Raw genomic sequence first — 19,111 nt, forward strand, 5'->3', positions numbered from 1 at the left:
ACACTGCCTTATGACCTGCTGCTAGCAAGCACTTGACTGCCGAGTGAAAGTTTATCATAAAACAGCCAAAATATCCTTGCAGACATAGTACAAAACCAAAAATAAGTACCAGGCTACACTGCTCTGTATATGGGAGCACAATCCAGAACAGAAGAATTTTAGGTAGAAGGGCAGTTTGCCAATGATGTGTTAGAAAGCAGCATGTGAAGTACTGGCACATTCGAGCATTAAGAATTAAAATGTACTTATGTTCAGCTTGTTCATCCAAAAATAAAAAAAATAACTTGGGGAATTTCCATAAGGCAGAGTTGAAGACTAATGAAGTTGCTACATAAAGCTTAAGACAACTCATGGGCAGTTTTTCATCTCAAATACTTTTAAACGTATTGCTGAGGACCTTCAATTTGTAGCTTTCAAAAGGAACTTCCAAACAGACTTCTCAAGCCTCAGATACCCATTATCAATTCACCACTAGATCCTGCCTGCTTGTCTGCAGTTTTGACTGAAGTTAAGTCAAAGCGCTTGCTGCACAACCACAGAAGAGTGTCAATACACAGACATTGTAAGCATTTACCTATTTTTGGGGGTATTCTTGGCTTGAGACAACAGCATTCATTAAGCATTTACAGTGTGAAATTAAGGGCAACAGCTTGTTATTCACCTTCTGGTATTTCTGGTTCTATAATATTTTCAATTTAAATCAGGTTTTATTATTCATTGGCACTAAGCCCCCAACCCCACATCTATGCGTAAGACAAATGCATGCAGGCCTTTATTAATTTAAACCCAGTTCACCAGTAACGTAGATGCCTAAGGACTTTTCCATACTGGTATATCCAGAGCAATATCATGTCCTGTTCCATGCAGGTGTAAGGCTCTTAGATCTCATCAACAAGATTACTGATTAATTCTAAGAGGTACTTAGCAGATGCATATCTTTTTGCCTTGAATGGGACTAGTCAAGCGATTATAGTTCCACTCATGCATGCTGGAGATGGCTTTGCTGCACTTGCCAAGATTACACCCCGATCTATAGCACAGTTGGAAAGCAAACGCATTTCCCCAAATACCAAGACTGTGCATAAAGACATCCTGTTTCTCGTGAGTAAAACTATCTTTTCTTCAGTAAGTGGCAGAAGAAAAGGGGAATGACAATTTAGGTTTGCAAACCACTCCCCCCCCACAAACACACACACACACACGCGCACGCTCTTGCTTTTCCAGTCTTTTCCTGTTCTCCATTGGGAACATACCACTGACAGCTATTTCAGTCCTTGGCACCAGAAAAACAATCGCTTTGGAAAAGAGATCTTTCCCCTTGCCTCTGCTCTATCATTCTTCCCTTATCTGCCAGCTCATTAGGAAGCACGTCCTTGCTGGACATCTATGACATCTTGCTCCAGCCACCAGCTCTTTTGAGCCCTTAACCACAGGCTGAACTCAAATGGAAACATTTGAGTTCACTGGACTTTTTTTTAAGGGCCCAGATGAAAACCAGCTGCAATTTAACTTTGGATCGTGGCTAAAAGGCCTTTCATTTGATGCATGTTATAGAGCTACCACTTTAAATTCAAGTAAGGTCTCTCAGACTTAAGAGCCCTTTCCATTAGCCCTCACCCACAGTTTTCACAATTAAGTATTGGCATGTTCCTTCTTGTACAAAGATTTCTCCACCCCTCCCTATTCCCACCTGTCAGTATGCACTTACACAAGCATGCTGACCCAGACTTCAGGGAGGGCATTGCAACAACTCTTCCATTCTTAGCCCGCACCAACAACAACATTTTAAGTTTTAAAGGAAGCAATCCCACAGCAGCATACTAGTTAAGTAAACAAAAAGTAGCAGTCAGCCAGGCTTGAGAGAAAGTGATCTTCCTAACTCCCCTGACATCATCTGACTCAGAATCCCATGCTTTGATAGAAAGGTTAGAGGAAACATTAACCAATTAGAAATTGATGAAGTGGAAGAGAGGCCTTCTGTACATCTTTAGCATCCACTCTGCACTTCACTGTCAGAGAGGTTGTTGGTTTCATTCACTTTTTGTGGCTACACTTCAAAGCTATTAATCTGTCTTTTTATTCAGTGGGCAACCATATCAAAGGTTTTAGCCACAGGGAAATTAACTATTTCAATTGCCCACCTTTGCTTTTCAGTGCTCCCGTTGCTGGAAGTTATAACTATGCAGCATCAGGAAGCAAACAACAAAAAAAGCCCAGGCTCCTCTAAGCAGTTTGGGTGGCCAAGGACACCACAGTTATTTTTGAAAGTCTTTGTTTCAGACAACTTCCAGCTCTGGCTTGGTTTACATTGTGCTGAAGTCTTTTATGCCTGACTGGAATTCACATGCAACTGATACCAGTAATTTAAAATAGCTCTTTGACATAGTTTGAGATGCCATGTCAGCCCCATTAGCTTTATGTATGAAGCAACAGTAGCAAGATGGCATCTAGACAAGAACCAGAGTAAGAAAACCATTTAAGTTGAATCTTGGCTCCAACAAAGCACGATTCTCATCAACTTCAACAGGGCCAGAATTTAACTGCAAGCCACTCTTGGAAGTGAGACAAGAGAGAGTATGTGGTAAAGGGAACGTAGGAGGAGTGGAATGTAGAGGGGGGAAGGAAGCATCCACTCTAGGATCTCCTAAGGACTGCGTTGATCAGAGGATGCTGGAGCTATTGAAACGTTGCACAAAGCCTACTAAATCCACTTTTTTTTGTTTGAGAGCTCTCAGAGAGTCTTTACAATTCAGTCGTAATTAGGGTAAAAGAAAGTTCTGGACATCAAAAAAAACAACTCATCACTTCATATGATGCCAATTGTTTAGTTCTAATGATTTCCTTAACTAGTTCTTCAAGATGACTTCTTCAGCTGTGGGAAAGCTGACTGCCAGTTAAGCGATGCAGTACAAAGGAAAAGCTTTGTGCAGCACAGTGACTGAAATGACCTACAGATGGATATGTGACAGCAAAGCTAGAGCAGGAATGCAAATCAGGAACATATGTAAGAACATGTCTGCGCTTGGTCAAATGCACTGCTGAGAAATGAGGCAATTTTGTCTGAAGACAGTTGTACTTCCAGAACATGAAAGCGAAGAAAGGGTTCATTGTGTAGGTTTGGAAATGCAGCTGTTTCATGAAAAAAGATGAGCTCCAAAAGCAGCAGAGACAGAGTCTGAAAAAACTCTCAGATCCTACTGTAAACAAGACCTTCATTTTTAATGCAGGCATCTTCCATTTTTAATACAGCTCTGTTGCTGCAGCAATCTATTTTCTGCTCCTCTATAAAATACTCCATAATCAAAAGCCAAGAAGTTCCCAGCCACCGCTCTGTAACTGTGCTGGCGTACAGCCTGAAATCACACGTACTGCAACAGTGTTGAATGTGGCCAGTTGTAAAGCCAACCACAGCTATCACCATCAGGTCATAGGAATCATCTGCAACGGACAACTTCTTTTCTGGAACTAAGAACTAACAGGACATTCCATGTATGTTTAAAAAAAACAACAATTAAAGAGCAGATCTGTGCAGAACGGTTCCCAGACTCAAAAAGGCCATTCCCAAGCAGTGTATTCTTCACTAGCTGAAACAAAGCCACAGCACTGTGCATGTTTCTACAAGGCCTTTCTTCCATGAAGCATGAAGCCCATTTCATTACTGCGCGGCTGTCACCTGGCATTCCAAAGCAGACTACAAGAAGCTGTTACAAGATTTGTATAAGATGGGCCACAGCGCAGCTGCTTCCATGCTGAAGGAAAAGGCTTGTTTTGTCAACAAAAAGTCTGAGTTCAGATTCCTACTTTCTCATGTGGCTTTTCCCACACACTATTAAAGCCTTAGATAGAAAATGGAGCTAATTTTGCTCACCTGCTTCAGTAACAGTACGCAATAAGCAGAACAGCTCATATGCCAAGACTATACAGCCTCCTCTAGCCAACAGGAAAAGCTTAGCAGAAAGTTTCTGAACCAACCCAAGACATTCCAAGTGAAAGACCCCCACCCTTGATTTCCAGCCAGCTCTACCAGGTGGTGTCTGGTAAATATTTTTTAGCCCCTGAATATGAATCCATTGACATCCAATTCCCAAGAAGGAGCTGGTAGTCACTCCTGTTTCTCATCTACAGTCATTAGATGGATATCTATATCAAGTCTTAAGTTAAGGGATTTTAGGGGATTTTTGTTTGTTTGTTTGGGGGGTTGTTTTTTTGCTTTGGGTTTGGTTGGTTGGGTTTTTTGAAGGCAGCACATTCAGTTTTGAGAAGTACATAGTTTATAGAGAGGTCCCAAGTAAATAAGACTTAGGCTTCTGAATATCACTCTGGATCTTAAAACAACCAAAACAAAACAAAAATACAAACAAAAACCCTGAAGAACCCCCTTGGCTTTTATTCTCCCTAAGGAGAAAGGGGAAATTACAGGATCTATTTTCAGGCATCAGCCCGTTGGTACCTAGGCGAGCGAGCTACTCGCCCTCTACAGGCAATGCAAGGGAGATAGGCTGCTGCAGAACCTCGGGTAGTTGCCCTGAATTGTCTGGGGGAGAGCTTTTCCCTCTCCTCATGCTCTACTTCACAGTGAGCTGGTTAGACTACCAAAGGCCTTTCAATGGACAGGAAATCAAGGTGTCCAAACTAAGTACACCAGCAGAATGAATACTTACTGGTAGCGTTATCATTGTAATCCCATGCCTCAACAAGCAACGTATAGGATCTCTGCAAAAGAGAAATAAGAGTTAGTTTCAAAGCCACACATGACTGTAAGAAAACAAACAAACAAACAAACCAACCAACCAATAATTCTAATTAAAAAGAAAAATCCTGGTCTCTGCCCTAAAATACTTGAAAACATAAATAGGTAATAGATTATACTTGAGACAAACGTGATCTTCTTGCACCCCATAAGCTACCTTATCCAGTCTGACTTAGATGACCTTTCACCTTGGATAGGTCACCTTTGTCATCATTAATGCATCTTATGTACTTAACCAGGAAGTACAGTCTTTGACACCATGCTGTACCCACAATAAAGCATGCATGGAAGAATCACACATGGAAGACAGAAAAAACAGGGCTAGCATAGCAGTGTGAAAAAACCAGCCAAACCAAACCCAAACCCTCAATAACTGCTTCAAAAGAATTTTAGTTGCAGAAAAGTAGTCTTGATATCCCTTCCCCCAACCATCCTGAAAGCAAGAAGTGTTGCTAAGATTACTGTGCTCTGCCTGACAGCACAATCTCTAGGGGCTTTGCTTTTCAGCACCCCCTTTGAAAGCTTTGTCTGCACTAGGGCCATCACAGCTCCCACAAGTATCAGGTAACCGAGGCTATGGGAAGGGGGTGGGGTGAGGGAGAAGCATTGTAAAACAAAGGCTAAAATCAGACTGTTTGGAAGAACAGGGAAAGAGAAGCCACACTATCCACCCCGTGTCACTTTTACAGACAGATTAGTCTGCCAATGAGCTCACTAGCACTCCAGTAATAATAATCATAAGCATAAACTAACTGAAGTGACTCCATGGGTTGGAAAGATGCCAGCTATTACATCTAAGCCACCTTTACCTTCAATCCTAACTTCAGAACAAAAGCCATTAAAACATCTTCTCCTCCCCCAGCTCTACTCTGAGATATTATTATCCAGGCTGTATCTTTCAAAATTGCCATTTAGTCAGACATATCCAAACTTACAGCATGATTCAAAACCAAACCAAAACACAACCCCCCTCTAAAAAAAAGGTAAAGTATAATAATGAATATAAATGAAGTAATAAATGTAACATCTTTCTGAGAGCAGAACAATAATTGAAAAGATAAAAACTCCCCATGAAGGGTTTTGATGCTTTGCTGTAGCAGCTGTGTATCATAAGGTTTATTTCTTCTTAATCCTATCTGTGCTCAGTCACACTCTGCTCATTTGTGGTCTGCAGCGCTTAACACCTTTTCTATAACAGAAACCAAAATACAGTTCTGAGAATAAGTTGCTACAGGGTGCAAGCTTAAGGCAGACCTCAAATTCCTTAAGAGGAGAGGGGAAAAAAAAAAAAAAAAGAGAGGGGGGAAAAAAAGAAAACCAGGGTTGAAGCAGACTGCTTTCTCACGACTGGACACAGCATGCAGCCTCTGAATGAAAACCTAGTTTGTGATGGACACCAGCTTGGAATATAGCCTAAATATGTTTCATATTCAAAGCAGACTAGGATTCCATTCTGTTCACTGATAACTGTGGGAAAATACTTCAAAAAGTAAGCAAAGCTGGGCAAGCCGAAACATGTGCCCAAACTTCTATGCAGACGTTCCATTGGGCCAAACTGTTCTTGGTTAATAGTTCATGAAAGTTACATGTTATCTGTTACTCTTTCAGACCAAGTCTGTCACCTTGAGAGAAACTCTGAAAATAAAACAAAACACAATATGATCACTTAACACTGTTTAAAGCAGATTTAAGAGGTCCTTACACAAGTCAGAGATTAAAAAAAAAACCAAAAACACCCCCAAAAAACCCAAAAAAAGCCAACCCCAAACAAAACCAGAATAAAACTCCTGAGTGCAATCTACACCTCTAACAGGGCTATCTTGGGTGCTTCCTCACTGGTTTAATTACCAACATAGAGAAGCACAAGCACAACATGTTACTGCAGGCTTGAAAAAAATATTATGATATAGAGAATGAATTATGGCAACTAGCACTACTTCCAATGAAGGTAAGGATGTTTTCCTTTTGGCCTTGCATAATTGTTTTGGAAGATATTTTGTCTAAACTCATAGCAACAGTTCCCAGTTGGTTCTCAGGACTGTTTACCAACACACCTAGCCCTTAAGGAAAGGAAAGGCTGAATCCTAGCTTTAAGTGTTACTGTTGCTAGATACTTGTGTGACCACTTTCCAACATCACACTGGAGTTCATTTAAAGAGAGGAGATGCTTCTGCTTTACTGGATGGAAAAAAATGCAGGGGGAATAGACTTATCCTAGCAATTCCCTTGTTTCTATGTGCCCCCCTCTCACGTCATCTGAATATTTTAAATGAAGAATCTCTGTCCTGAAAAGGGATGATACAAAGACTGGCAGTTTAATCTCTTGGCTCTGCCCCTCTCAGCATGGGGCAAAGAAAGGACAAGATGGGACACTTCCAGCAAAAGACACACAGACACCCACAGCCCCACAACAACGGTAGCCAGCCCCCCTCAAAAATCCAAATACTGCATACCTCTAACCAATTCCCCCTGCCCTCAAAAAAAGCAGTTCTGTGCAAAGACTTCACTGTTGAGATTTTTTTAAAAAGTGCATATCATCCCCACTCTATAGATCAACAATTCAGATCTCAGGAATAACTACTTACAGCATGAAGGTTTAAGTTTTCCCACGCTCATAGATGACCTCTGCCCATCTTTGAATAAATGTATACATATATCCAGACACAAGAATTCCATGTCATGCACCTTATTCCATCAAAGCAACATCCTAGGCAACAAGGCAGCAGTGAACTTTCCAGAGTCACACCCAATTAGCCACTGTAAACCTGAGCTTGACCAGAAGGCAGAGATTCTGGTTGGAGAGGAAAAGCAGCTTGAAAAGAACAGCAAGCCAGCACACTTTGCAGAACATCCAGAGTCTGATCAGCCCAGAGGACTGAAAGGCAGCATAGTCAAGTTTAAGCAAAACCCCTATGAGTTAAGCTATGAGAGGATGGAAATGGTTACATCCACACTCCAAAAACCAAAGAAAGCACCAATGTACAAGGGCTATTTTCCTCAATGAAAGGACACCATGATTTAGTCTTGATCCATTGATAATACACAACTCAAGACTGTGAAGACCCTGAACTCCGTCAGAAACTGTCCCTTTTAAGGGTCTGAAAGGGCAATGCAAGCTCTTTTCTGGTTATTTAAATTAGACACTAGCAGCTCCAGGTAAGCAAAAGGTGTTTAAAGCTCTCTGCTTCATTACCTTCTTCCCTCTCTTCATCCAGCCATCCACCCAAAAGAGGTGTTTTCATACTTTGGCTTCTAAAGGCATTCTGCAAGTCAGTGGGACAGAGCAAGATTAAAACATAGGCTCATTAGTGAGAGGACTGCCTCTTTTTTGAAAGAGGTTGCAACTAGTCAAACTTCTTTCCCTCCTATCCTTGTGGTTAAACCATGCAAGAGCTTTGCTGAGCCTGTGAAACCATGACTAGACAAATGCAGTGGGAAGTTTGTATTCTGAATGATGCGCCTGCTCCTCCTCTGCCAAACAAGGAGAGCAGGTTAGTCCCAGCAATGTTGTCCTCATGCTCTGCCAGCCATGCACAGCTGTGAAGACCAGTTTGAGAAGGGTGCTTGCACCCTGCCTACGTCCTAGGGAAGAAGGCGAGGAGACTGGCACGCTGTCACAGGAGGCCACAGCAAATTACCAAGAGCTCCAGCAATCCCTCCTCCCTTCAGCTAGAAGGGGGTGAGATAGGGAAGAGGGAAACTGAGATGCATTTCAAAGTGCCCAAGGGCTAGGAGGGAGGGCATCTCTGCTCAGAGTTAAGGCTAGTCAGAAATCTACTTCCTCTAAACATCAGCAGGACTCTGACTTGGGTACCCCTGTTACCACATGACAAGACATGATGATGCTATACAGATGCACCACAATGTCATGCCATGGTCAGCCAGTCAACTTTGACGACAGAATATCCCTTCAAAGGAGTTGAAGACAATTGGTTCCTCACCCAAAAGAGATGTGGACCTATTTGGGAACAGGAGGGAAACAACCTAACCCTCTTAACCCTTTGTTGAATGCAACATCATCAGGAAGCTCTTCTTTGGGCCAGCCTACATAAGGATAAGGCACCTCCCTACAAAGCTGTTACTCTCTCGACCCTGCGTATATAAACAAAGTCTAAGCTTTAATGATCTTGCACCTCAGAGTCCATGGCCAAGAGCTTGGCTGAACCTCAAACAGGCAGCCCAGCCAAGAGCCTCATCAGAATATACCCACATAAAAATTGAGGGCACTGTTCTTTCAGTCTTCATTTTGAGTAGTTTCTTCATTGCTGTTAGTGCTGGTAAACACTTCACTTCCACGTAAAGGCAAAGACATGAAAACAAATTTAACTGTATTAGCAGCTTCCAGGAGATACTTCCCCCCTCCACCCCCAGTTCTGCCTTGGCAGAAGCCGAGCCAGTAACTGAAGTCAAGACCTTCTCTGCGATGCACCTGCCACCCTCCTGACAAATGATGAAGGACACAAAAGTACCGCTATCTAAACTATGCATACGCTTAAGCATCCAGTAAACCAGGCTGATCTCTGATCTGGCAAGCCTGCTTGAATAATGAGTATCCTGTGAATACATAATGTGCTGAAGTTGCCATTGTGTGAAGTAAGTCCATGGTTTGTCCGGGAGCTGAGCAATGCTGAGTCTACTGCTGCTTCCTGTTGCTTGTCCTGTATTAGCATTATTTTTGGATAGGCACCATTATGTTCTGTAATCCTCACTGCAGTCAGTATGGCCACGCTATTGTTCCTAGCTAATATTTGCAGTCAATGCCTCTGTCTGGGTGGCCAGACTCAATGTATTCCAATCATAAAACTTGCATGCATTAACCAAACAACACACTGGGATAGAGCGGGGAGACTTGGGGTCCTCCCTCCTCCCTTCCTTTAAAAAAAGCAAAAGTATAGCATCTTTCTTCTTTCTTTTTGAGCCAATGATTATAAATGATTTCAGCTTCCAGGGTGCATTGTATGACAACAGCATTTTAATCAGCACCTTGTCTCATTATGGAGTTATTTTCTCATAGAGCCCCGCTTGTCAAAGACTAGCAGGTAGGCCAATATGTCAATGGTTGCTTTCAACCTTCCCCAACAAGCAGATTACCTGCTCTTATCAGTCTCCCTACCTGTTTAAAGTATCCCACTGATAATTAAATGCACCAGTTACAAAAGGGTGGCAAGGTTAATAGAAAGAATACCTAGTAGCCAGCCAAGCAAAACAATCAGGTTCACACAGAGCAAGCCTGAACAAGAAGCCTTTCTACTTATTTACTTAAGTGCATAAGAACTGGGTTGAGCTGGTAAAGGACTCTGGATGTTTGACTATTTACAAACCACTTTAACCACTTCTATCCACATTTTACAGTTTCTTCTGAATACTACAAGAATAATGAGTGCAATTTATGCTGCAGAAGAGTGACCACAGAACCATGAGCTTCACAGAATAACAAGAAATGAACACAATGGCTTCTTGTTTTGACATCTTTGCCCACGTTAAGGCATACAGGTTACCAGCTAAAATTATTAGAACTGTGTCAGTTGACATATAAAACTTTATCAGCAGAAATGCAAAGTCAAGTTTAGTTTGAATTTTCAAAAGCAATCCTGTCATTAGTATTATCTTTTAAGAACTGTAGCTTAAGGTTTTTGCATGCACTGCAAACTTAAGACCTGAAGAACTTAAGAACTGAAGTTGGAATAAGTGCCACATATGAGAGCGCAAGCCTCTTGTATGGCATATCATCTCACTTAATTAGCTCAGGCCCAATTGTACCAGCTTCAGAACTAGTTTATTTCTATTCCGGCCCTCAATCCGCAATGAAGCGGTAAGTTTCCCTGAGTTAACTAGAATTTTAGGCACAAAGCATCAATTTTATGCAATTCATTATCAGACATGCAGACTTCCAGCTGCATAAACAAGCTGACAGTGCTAGATGTATGTAGTCTGAGAAAGTTTAAGAATAAGCTTCAACACCAGGTCCAATCCAGCTGTCACTGAAGTTAAACTGGAGCAGGCCTTTATTACAACAAGAACAAAAATTCTGGGAGCAGGCAGCATGAGGATTTATTTTTAGACATATTATGGTAATAGAGTCAAATGGATTTACCAGGAAGATGAAGTTCTGAACTGACGGGAACATAAAAAACTCTCAAGAACATAAGAAGTCTAAAACCTCTGAACGGATGCATCACTTCTCTACAGTCCTGGGAAAAAAACCAGCCCTGTGGATGCTCATTATGCTTCGGATGTCACTTAATATTCCTAGCTCCATTTTGGATAGTAATCCTAGTCAAAACATTGCACTTTGAGCCCTGAAGATTTATTCTTAAATTATTAGTCAACAACAAATGACACAGTGCAGATTTGATTAATATGCATTTTGTTATTACAAGATATTCTTCTGATCTGCCCATACTCCAAGATGACTTATCAGGCATTCTTCAAGAAAAGCTTGACCAATATCTAGCATTTGCTTCTACAAGTGTTCAAAAGGTTAACTGGAAGGAGGGAAAAACAAAATAAAAAACCAAGCTTTAATGACTGTGACCTACTGCTTTTTTTATTTTTTAAACAACAACAACAACAGAAAAAAGAAATGAAGTGATATTTTTCTCTCAGATTCAAAAGACTATTACTTTAGTACCAGCTGCAGATTAGTACTTTGGAAGCCTCTTGTGTCAAGACAGGGGGAAAAGTTCACAAAACTTAAAAAACACTAAAGCTCTTTCATTACCTCTTTCTAGCAAAAAAAACCCAGACAACATATTTGACATCTTCAGGAACCAGTAGCACTAAGATTTGTCATTAAAAAGGGGAAAGGACAACTATTTTAATTTTTAGAGTAAGGATAAAATAAGATGTTCAAAACTCTTTTTAATTGTATTTTATGCTGAACTCATTTAAGTGCTGGAGGGTTTTTTTCCACCTCAGTAGTTTCCTGGTGTGTTGGTACAATTGGCCCCAATATTAAATAATTACAAGGATCATAATTTCAGGATAAACAAGCCATTTGAATTTGGAGCTATGCATAACAAAGGAATTGCCAAGTTTGACCTCCTCCTTGCTCAGTCTTGCCAAACCCCCAAAAGATCTTTCTTTACATAAAAGCAAAGTTTAGTGCTAAGCTTTGCTTAGTTAATTCATGCACAGCTCCCTTAAGGTATAGCATGCATCACACTTTGGATTCTTTAAGAAAGGCATGAGATTTGATTTATGTCAGAGAAGAGCATATGCCTACCATGAAGCAAAACTTGTTGAGACAGACTTTGACAAGTGGAACATGGAAATTCTTTTGTTCCATACTTTTCTATATGGCTTCATAAGCCAAGTTTGCCTGTCAAGAAAGTCACTAGTCTCAAAATGAATGCAAGAAGCAAGGCTACGCATAGTTTTTTTTTTAATCATCATCATTATTATTATTGTTCCAATTTACTGAAGTAGCCTGCTGGCTACTGCAGGGGCAGATTTCTGATGTGCTCTGGTTCCTTTATGCTGGTCTGCTACCCTGTTTCCTAGCAACTTACTCAAACCTCCCATCACTTAATTTATGGCCCACCATCTCCACACCCATTACTCACAGGGGTACATATCAAAACTGACAAGAGCAAACCACGTAAGTTTTATTAATAAAAGACCCTGACACTTCAAATCTACATTACAACTACAAGCCAAATCTAACAATAGATTTAAAGCACACCCTTCTCTTTTCTTCTTATTCTGCATGATGAATTAATTATGCAGTATAACTATTTTTCACAAACGGAATAAGGTGGCAGCTTGACATGGGAAGAATTTTTTTTTTTTAAAGTAATCAAGGCACCATGACTTCTTAATGTTACTGACTCAAGCTGGAACATCCAAGAAAAGCCTCCCTCAGACAGAACACAAACAACACATAGGTGAACATGAATTTTCAAGCACAATATGATTAACATTTCAGTCTAGCTCCTATTACCTTTACTGTAACTTTCACTTGGATGTATTCAAAGACAGCTCTCGTGATTAGCCGTGTCAGTAAATGCAATGCTAGTCTCAAGCTTTTACTAAAGTCAACAGTATTCACCCATCTAAAGAAACTTTTTTAATTTCTGAAATTTTAGCATCAGAGTTGATTTGACTAATGAAGTTTACTACCTGATCTGTAGAGCTTTCAAAACGCCTAAGGTGATTTGCATACACAATTTTAGTACAAATGAGAGCTTTGCCATGTTAGATATTCTTTTGTTCAAATGCTGTTTGAAAGTGACAATGGCTATCATAAAAGCTGTATCCTATGGAAGTTAAAGCTGTGAGGCAGGCTTGATAATTGCAAACAGACTACCATCGCAATCTCAAGGAGTGCATTTCTTCATGGGAATAGGCAAGAGTTTATTCCAAAAATTCCAGTCTTGGGAACCAGAGTATCTGAAGTTGACAAGTTTTACACATTTCAAAGACTACGCTGTTCTAAGATTCCAGTGCTCAATTAGATTCAGCAGGACAATAGAAGCATTTCTTTTACTAAGATGCAGGCAAGCTTAAGAAATTTCTCCCAGGGTCCCCACTCCCCCAAACCCCACTCTACACACAGATTGAAGGGAGGGGCTGTTAGAAGGAACATGCTCTGTTTTCACATCGTTTTTATATACATACACTTATCTTCAGATTCAAGACACTCGAATTGCTGGGAGCAGAGTAGGGGGCTAGATAAAAAAATTTGAAAAACCCAATCATCGATGAATCTGACTTGTCTGAAAAAAAGTCAAAACCTGCAGCACAAGCACTGCAGCCATTGGCAGAGCTTCAAATACCTCAGATTTTTACAAAGCCCTTTATCCCTTTGATGGCATATTTGATAACAGTTTTATCTCACTCCATGTTAGAAAGAAAGAGAAAGAAAGGAAGGACTTGTACTTCCAACAAAAAATACACTTTCGTTAACTCTGCTATTGTACTTTGTAAGACTATCTCCTTAAAAACCCAGCCTTGATTTCACCCTTGTGCCTCTCCAGCCCTCAATACTCCAGAAGTCACAACTGACAGAGGAGGCAGGTAGGAGGCAGCACAGGACATTTCAAGAACACATGGCTGCCTGCAGCACTTGGCCGTAGGACTACAAAGTGGGTGTCTACACTACAACTGGAGAAGGAACACTTTTAGGGAAGGCTTTCTCTCCCAAAAGTCCAGGCCCTCCTAGAAACCAGTCCTTATCTGACTAAGAAGGGCCAAGCTTTGGAAGAAGAAAGTCTGTGGATGCTTCCACCTCGCCAGCAGCAATAGTGACAGAGAATAGGAAACAAGATTCACCCCTCCCCTGTGTGCACTAAAAGCCCTCCTCTCCTCACAAAAATGACCCGAGGCATCTAGGTTAGTTAGGATGACTGGATTTTCAAAACTGTTGAGCATCAACATACCCCAAGGCAGTCGGTGGGAAATTGTCTGCTCAGCACCTTTGGAGAAGGGGAGGGGGGAAAACAGTTTTGCTCCCTAGACAATCTCTAAATCTAAGTTTTAGAAGCATAAATTTGACATTTTTACCTTTCATACCACAGCATCCCAGGGAGCCACCTCAAAAAAACCGGACTGTTATGGGCACGTAAGAGACCCCCAGATCAGTCACCCTCCATTTTTGCCTGCCTGCACGGAGCACTGCTGGGCACAAAACACACCTCCTGCCACCCAAGGCCATGGCAGTCTTCCACGTCCAGAAACCCTATCGCCCTGGAGCCTGCATCTGTGGGTCTGTTCCTGGGTGACGGCTGTTTAGGAAGGACAGTCCTCAGCTTCTGTCTACTGAGTAGAGGACTGCTCTGCACAGCTGACCATATCAAAGCTTCAAACCTCTTGAGCACCTCAGAGGAAACAAGCAGCACTGAAGCCTAAGTGAGTTTTCTTTACATGACCAAGAACAAAGTAGGGTTCAGGTAATGAAGGAGTCACCCATCCTCCATCTCACCACTCTACAAGGCTGACCAGTATTGCTAGAGTGGACAACGCTGGTAAAGTGCCTGGCTCAGAGCCCCACCTCCCTGAGCCATGGAGTTCTGCACACAGCTAGAGGGAAGCCAGAATCTATAGACTGCACAGGCAAGTAGCGAGGAAAAGGTGTGCTATGGGGAAGAGCGGGTGAAATGGACCAAAAGCTAAGGCCAGGCTTTTCTCAGTTTTTAGATTCTAGAGTCTGCAAGTACCTCAAGACATAGCAAGCTTCCCAGGGAAGCTGGCAACCAGTTCACCAAGAGCAGCAACCGCAGCTCCCATCAACACCAAGCAGTGCGGTGAGATTTCCCCTTGGGAGAAGCAGGAAGCCTTCCCAAACATGCTCCAGGGAAGGATGCCAGCTATGACACACATTTTTCACACAGGATCCCTCTACAGCCCCTAACCCACTGCTCTTTTGGCTTAAGCCCAAGACTTCACTGGTTGGGGGCGGGGGGGAACCAAAACCGAAAAAAGAAGAAAAATGAACTTCTGACCTTCTAAATCTCAAGAGACTTATTCATGCTGTAAAGTGCAGAGATACTGGGTTTGCTTCCCTGACCCATTTAGATCCCCCTCACTGCACATCTGACTTTCAAATTTAACAGGCTGTGTATTGTGAGTCCCAGGGAACAAAAACAAAAACACCACCACATTTTACTGATTTCTGCGCTGCAGATTCCCGACGCTCTTGCCAAGATGCCTGCTCCCTCCCCAATCCTGGTCCTTCTCCCCCTGCAAAGACATTAAAGCTCGGCTTGCTATGGCCATCTCAAACAGGACTGTCCAACACAGGCAGAGCCAAAGCAGGCCACGCACTCACCGGCCAGGCGAAGCTGAAAGGGATAACAATCCGGTTTTTTTCATTATTCCGGTTGTACTTTAAATTGAAGGTATTTCCTCCAATGATTGGAGTGGATTTGGATCCAAAGCTGCAAGGACCACCAGCAGTGACCCGTGATTGATACTCCTTCAGGCAAACTTTAAAATAGGTATCACACTCGTCTCTGGTGCATTTTCTATCTCCTGGGTTTCGGGTGCCATCACAGCAGTTCCCATTTTGCAGTTCACCATTCACGTTTTGCATGGATAAGATCTCCAACTCGAACTGTCCTGACGCTAAAGTCACCTGTTAATCCCAAGAGGAGAAAAACAAACAAACAAACAAAAAAAAAAACAAAACAAAAGAAGAAACAGTTACCTCACTTTTTTTTCCCCCCAAATGCAATCTACAACAACAGGAGAAAGTAATCTTAAGTGTGCTTTCAAGATGCACATACATAATATTTTTTTTTTAAAAAAGCAACCATTACAAGCTTTTCACTATCAGACATCCATGAGAAAGGCTCATAAATCATCCCAACCAAATAATGCCATTAGTGCCAAAAAAGAACCTTAAGTGTCAACTCCAAATAACACTGTGTGAAGGTTTCTAAATAGTTAAGAGATAAAACTAAACCAAACCAAGAGTGCAAACCCAACAAAACAATGTAGCTAAAGCACCCTGGAAACAAACGCAACCCCCTCTGCCTTCTCCGAGGTGCAGCTGAGATGGGGAAAATAGCCTCTCCGATCAAGGCTGCCCAGCTGAGATTGAGCCCTTGCTCATTAGTCACCTCAAAAGTACTGCAAGTAGCCCTGGCTTTTAAAAAAAAAAAAAAAAGGAAAAATGAAATTTCGAAAAAAAGCGGTTTGCAGTAGCTACATTTTTATTCCCAGGGAACTAAGTCTTGTTGCAAGCCGGACTTCTGCGTTTGCCATTTCCGCAGAAAAGTTAGCAGCAGTAGCTCCGCTCTCGCTGGGGGAGCTTCGCAAAAACTCCTTGTGCACCACTGCACTGAAGGCGTGGGCTTTTTGAAAACCATCTACCCGCAATCCTTGTGGGAGCCGCGTTTCACAGAAAAGCGGCAAAATCCCTGCAACCCGCCCGGCGCGGCGGGCTCCTGAGCCCAGCTGAAGTTTCCCCTCTGTCCCTGCGAGGGGCTGCCGCCCCGGAGGACGCGAGGTGCCCAGGTACCTACCTTTGCCCGCAGCCCCAGCAGGGCCAGGAGAACGAGGGAGCACGCCGCCGCGGCTGCCCACCGGGGCGCACGCATGCCGCCGCCGCGCTGCCTGCCCGCCTGCAGGCCGCCGCCGCCGCTCGCTCCGGCACGGGTCGGGACGGGACGGGGAGGGCCAGGAGGAGAGGAGGAGGAGGAGGAGGAGGAGAGGGCCAGGAGGAGGAGGCGCCGCCGCTGCTGGCCGCCGCCGCCCCGCTCTAATATACCGCGCCGAACAACGCCGCTTTTCAAGCGCTTTCAATAGCGCCCCGGTCTTCAATGCAAAGCAGCCCTGCCTCCTTTTATTCTCCTTATTCTCTCGCCTCCCTCTTTTTTCCCCTTTTCTTTCCTCTCTCCCTCCTTTTTCTATTATTATTATTGCGATTATTATCCCAATCCTTTTATTTCTTTCAGGTCGCCGGCGACCGTGCGGTGGAGGCGCGGCGAGCCCCCCGCCCCCCCGAGACGCGCACGCACGCGCGCACGCACGCACACGCGTACACACACACACACACACACACACGCACACGCACGCACGCACGCAGGCAGGCATACACACACCCACACACTGCCAAGGAGCCGACCACCCGTCTGGCAGCCCCACCACCACTCGGCTTCATCTAGCCCACGGCGGCAGGCGGGGAAGCCACCCGCCTGCGCATGCGGCCATCCATATGCATGAGGGGGGAAGGAGGAGGAGGAGGAGGAGGAGGAGAAGAAGGAGGGAAATGGCAGGAGCAGGGGAAGGCAGGTACCGGCAAGAGAGGAGGAGGAGGAGAAGAAGGAAGAAAGAAGGGGGGGCGGAGGAGAGAGGGCGCGGAGAGGGGGGCTAGCCGGCCGCAGGCGGCGGCTGCCCCTCTTGAGGGAAGTGGTAGGCCCCGGCCCCAGGGTCGCAGCCCGCTGCGGCGCCCCGCCTCCCTCGGGAAGCACCGCTCTGCAGGTGCCCGCTGGGCTACCTGGAGCAGCCGCAGGAGTAGCCGCCGCCTGCCGTAGCCTCGCTGAGGCGCCTGCGGCTGAGGTGGCGCCGCGCGGAGGAGAGGGCTTTTACCGCTCGCTGAGGGGATGTGCGGGTCCTCGCCGCCCGGGAGGGGAGGGGAGCGGCGCGGCGGCTGTAGCCCTTTCCCCCGCACCTCCTCGGGGTTGGGTTGAAGGAAGAAAACCCTGAAGCTTTCGGGGTCGCTTTTACAGCGAACGCTTCCCCCGCCCCCGCCTTGGGCCGGCGACAGCCGCCCGCCTTCCCGCCCCGCCTTACCTGAGGCAGCGCGGCCGTTACGGGGCGGGGGGCGCGCGCGAGCTCGCGGCGGGGCCGTTGAGGGACGATTGACGGGGGCTGCGGGGCCGCTGAGGTGACGGCGAGGCGTGGGAGCGGGTTTGCTCCCCGAGGGGAAAGGAGAGACGGATGAAAGGAGAGACGGCCAGCGGCTCTCCTGAGGGAAGCGGAGGTAGTAGTCGCCCCCGTGGGACTCGTTGTCCCCTCTTTAACACGAGCCAAGGATCTCCCACGGCACAGGAGGGAAAGAGCTGGAAGTGGGGCGCATCCCTCAGTTACAGCTCCAGGCTGGCTAGTCTGGGGAAAACAGCGCTGAGTGCTGAGGCTCTGTCAGGCTTGCTGGAGGCTGCCCAGCTTCCAAGTGAGTGCTGGGGTTTGTCAGCCACATCCCTTCAGGAGCAGGGGCCTGTGGCACATAACCAGGTGGTTTACCTGTGGGACTTCTTGCCACAGGACACTGAGAAGCCCAACAGTTTGCACAGCAGCAGAAAGTGTTCAGACTAACCCCCAGAGGAAGAGCCACACGTCAAAGGGCATTGAACAAAACAAAACAGAAATACCCATAACTTTGTCTCTGGTTTGGGAAGTCCCTGAGCTGCTGATCCTGAAGTTGGGCAAGTTCTGTCACTGCATCACTGTCCCTTTCTTCCTGAGGTGCTGGAGACAGGAACCTGGCCTGCATGACGTTTGGTCTGACCCAGAACAGCTATTCCTGTGTCCCTGTCTCCTATTCCACCCTGATCTAATGTGGTAGATATGTGTCTATTTTATGCAACAAAGTCAGTGGTATAGAGGAAAACAAGATTTCTGACCTAATTTTATCTCCTTTTAGGATAGGAAGTTTTCACTTCCTATGGCAAAAGCAAAGTGCATGCTTGTTCTTGGCTGTGGTAAGGTTCATCCTCTTAGAGAGTGTCTTAGGCTGTGAAGCCAGTGGTACTTGTGCCCCTGATGCTAGAACCATGCTCGTACTTTCATCGGGCTCCTGCAGATCACCTCCCATTTGCAAGTTCAAAACTTAGATTATATACCAGCAATTCTGGCACGCCTGCAAGGTATGTGGTTGCTGAACACTTTTTCCACCCTCATTCAGCCCAGCAGTTCTAA

At 44.5% G+C, this 19,111-nt stretch overlaps 1 protein-coding gene and 1 long non-coding RNA gene across 5 annotated transcripts in view; one reads left to right on the forward strand and one right to left on the reverse strand.

The window, feature by feature from the left end:
* JAG1 (jagged canonical Notch ligand 1) overlaps positions 1-16,992 on the reverse strand; it is a 37,342-nt gene extending 20,350 nt beyond the window's left edge. Inside the window, exons 1-3 of the mRNA XM_075088233.1 lie at positions 16,717-16,992; positions 15,519-15,824; positions 4,662-4,713 (exon numbers count right to left, since the gene is read on the reverse strand). Coding sequence (XP_074944334.1) covers positions 4,662-4,713; positions 15,519-15,824; positions 16,717-16,791 — 433 coding nt within the window. The 5' untranslated portion in view covers positions 16,792-16,992. The remainder of the gene's footprint in view (positions 1-4,661; positions 4,714-15,518; positions 15,825-16,716) is intronic.
* A 433-nt stretch (positions 16,993-17,425) lies between these two features.
* LOC142054967 (uncharacterized) overlaps positions 17,426-19,111 on the forward strand; it is a 219,828-nt gene continuing 218,142 nt past the window's right edge. For 2 of the 4 annotated variants that reach the window (XR_012659749.1, XR_012659750.1), the window contains exon 1: positions 17,426-17,485. This is a non-coding gene — a long non-coding RNA (uncharacterized LOC142054967). The remainder of the gene's footprint in view (positions 17,486-19,111) is intronic. The other 2 variants (XR_012659748.1, XR_012659747.1) reach the window with 1 other exon arrangement.

The sequence above is a fragment of the Phalacrocorax aristotelis genome, chromosome 3 (assembly GCF_949628215.1).
Source record: "Phalacrocorax aristotelis chromosome 3, bGulAri2.1, whole genome shotgun sequence".
Classification (NCBI taxonomy): Eukaryota; Metazoa; Chordata; class Aves; order Suliformes; family Phalacrocoracidae; genus Phalacrocorax; species Phalacrocorax aristotelis.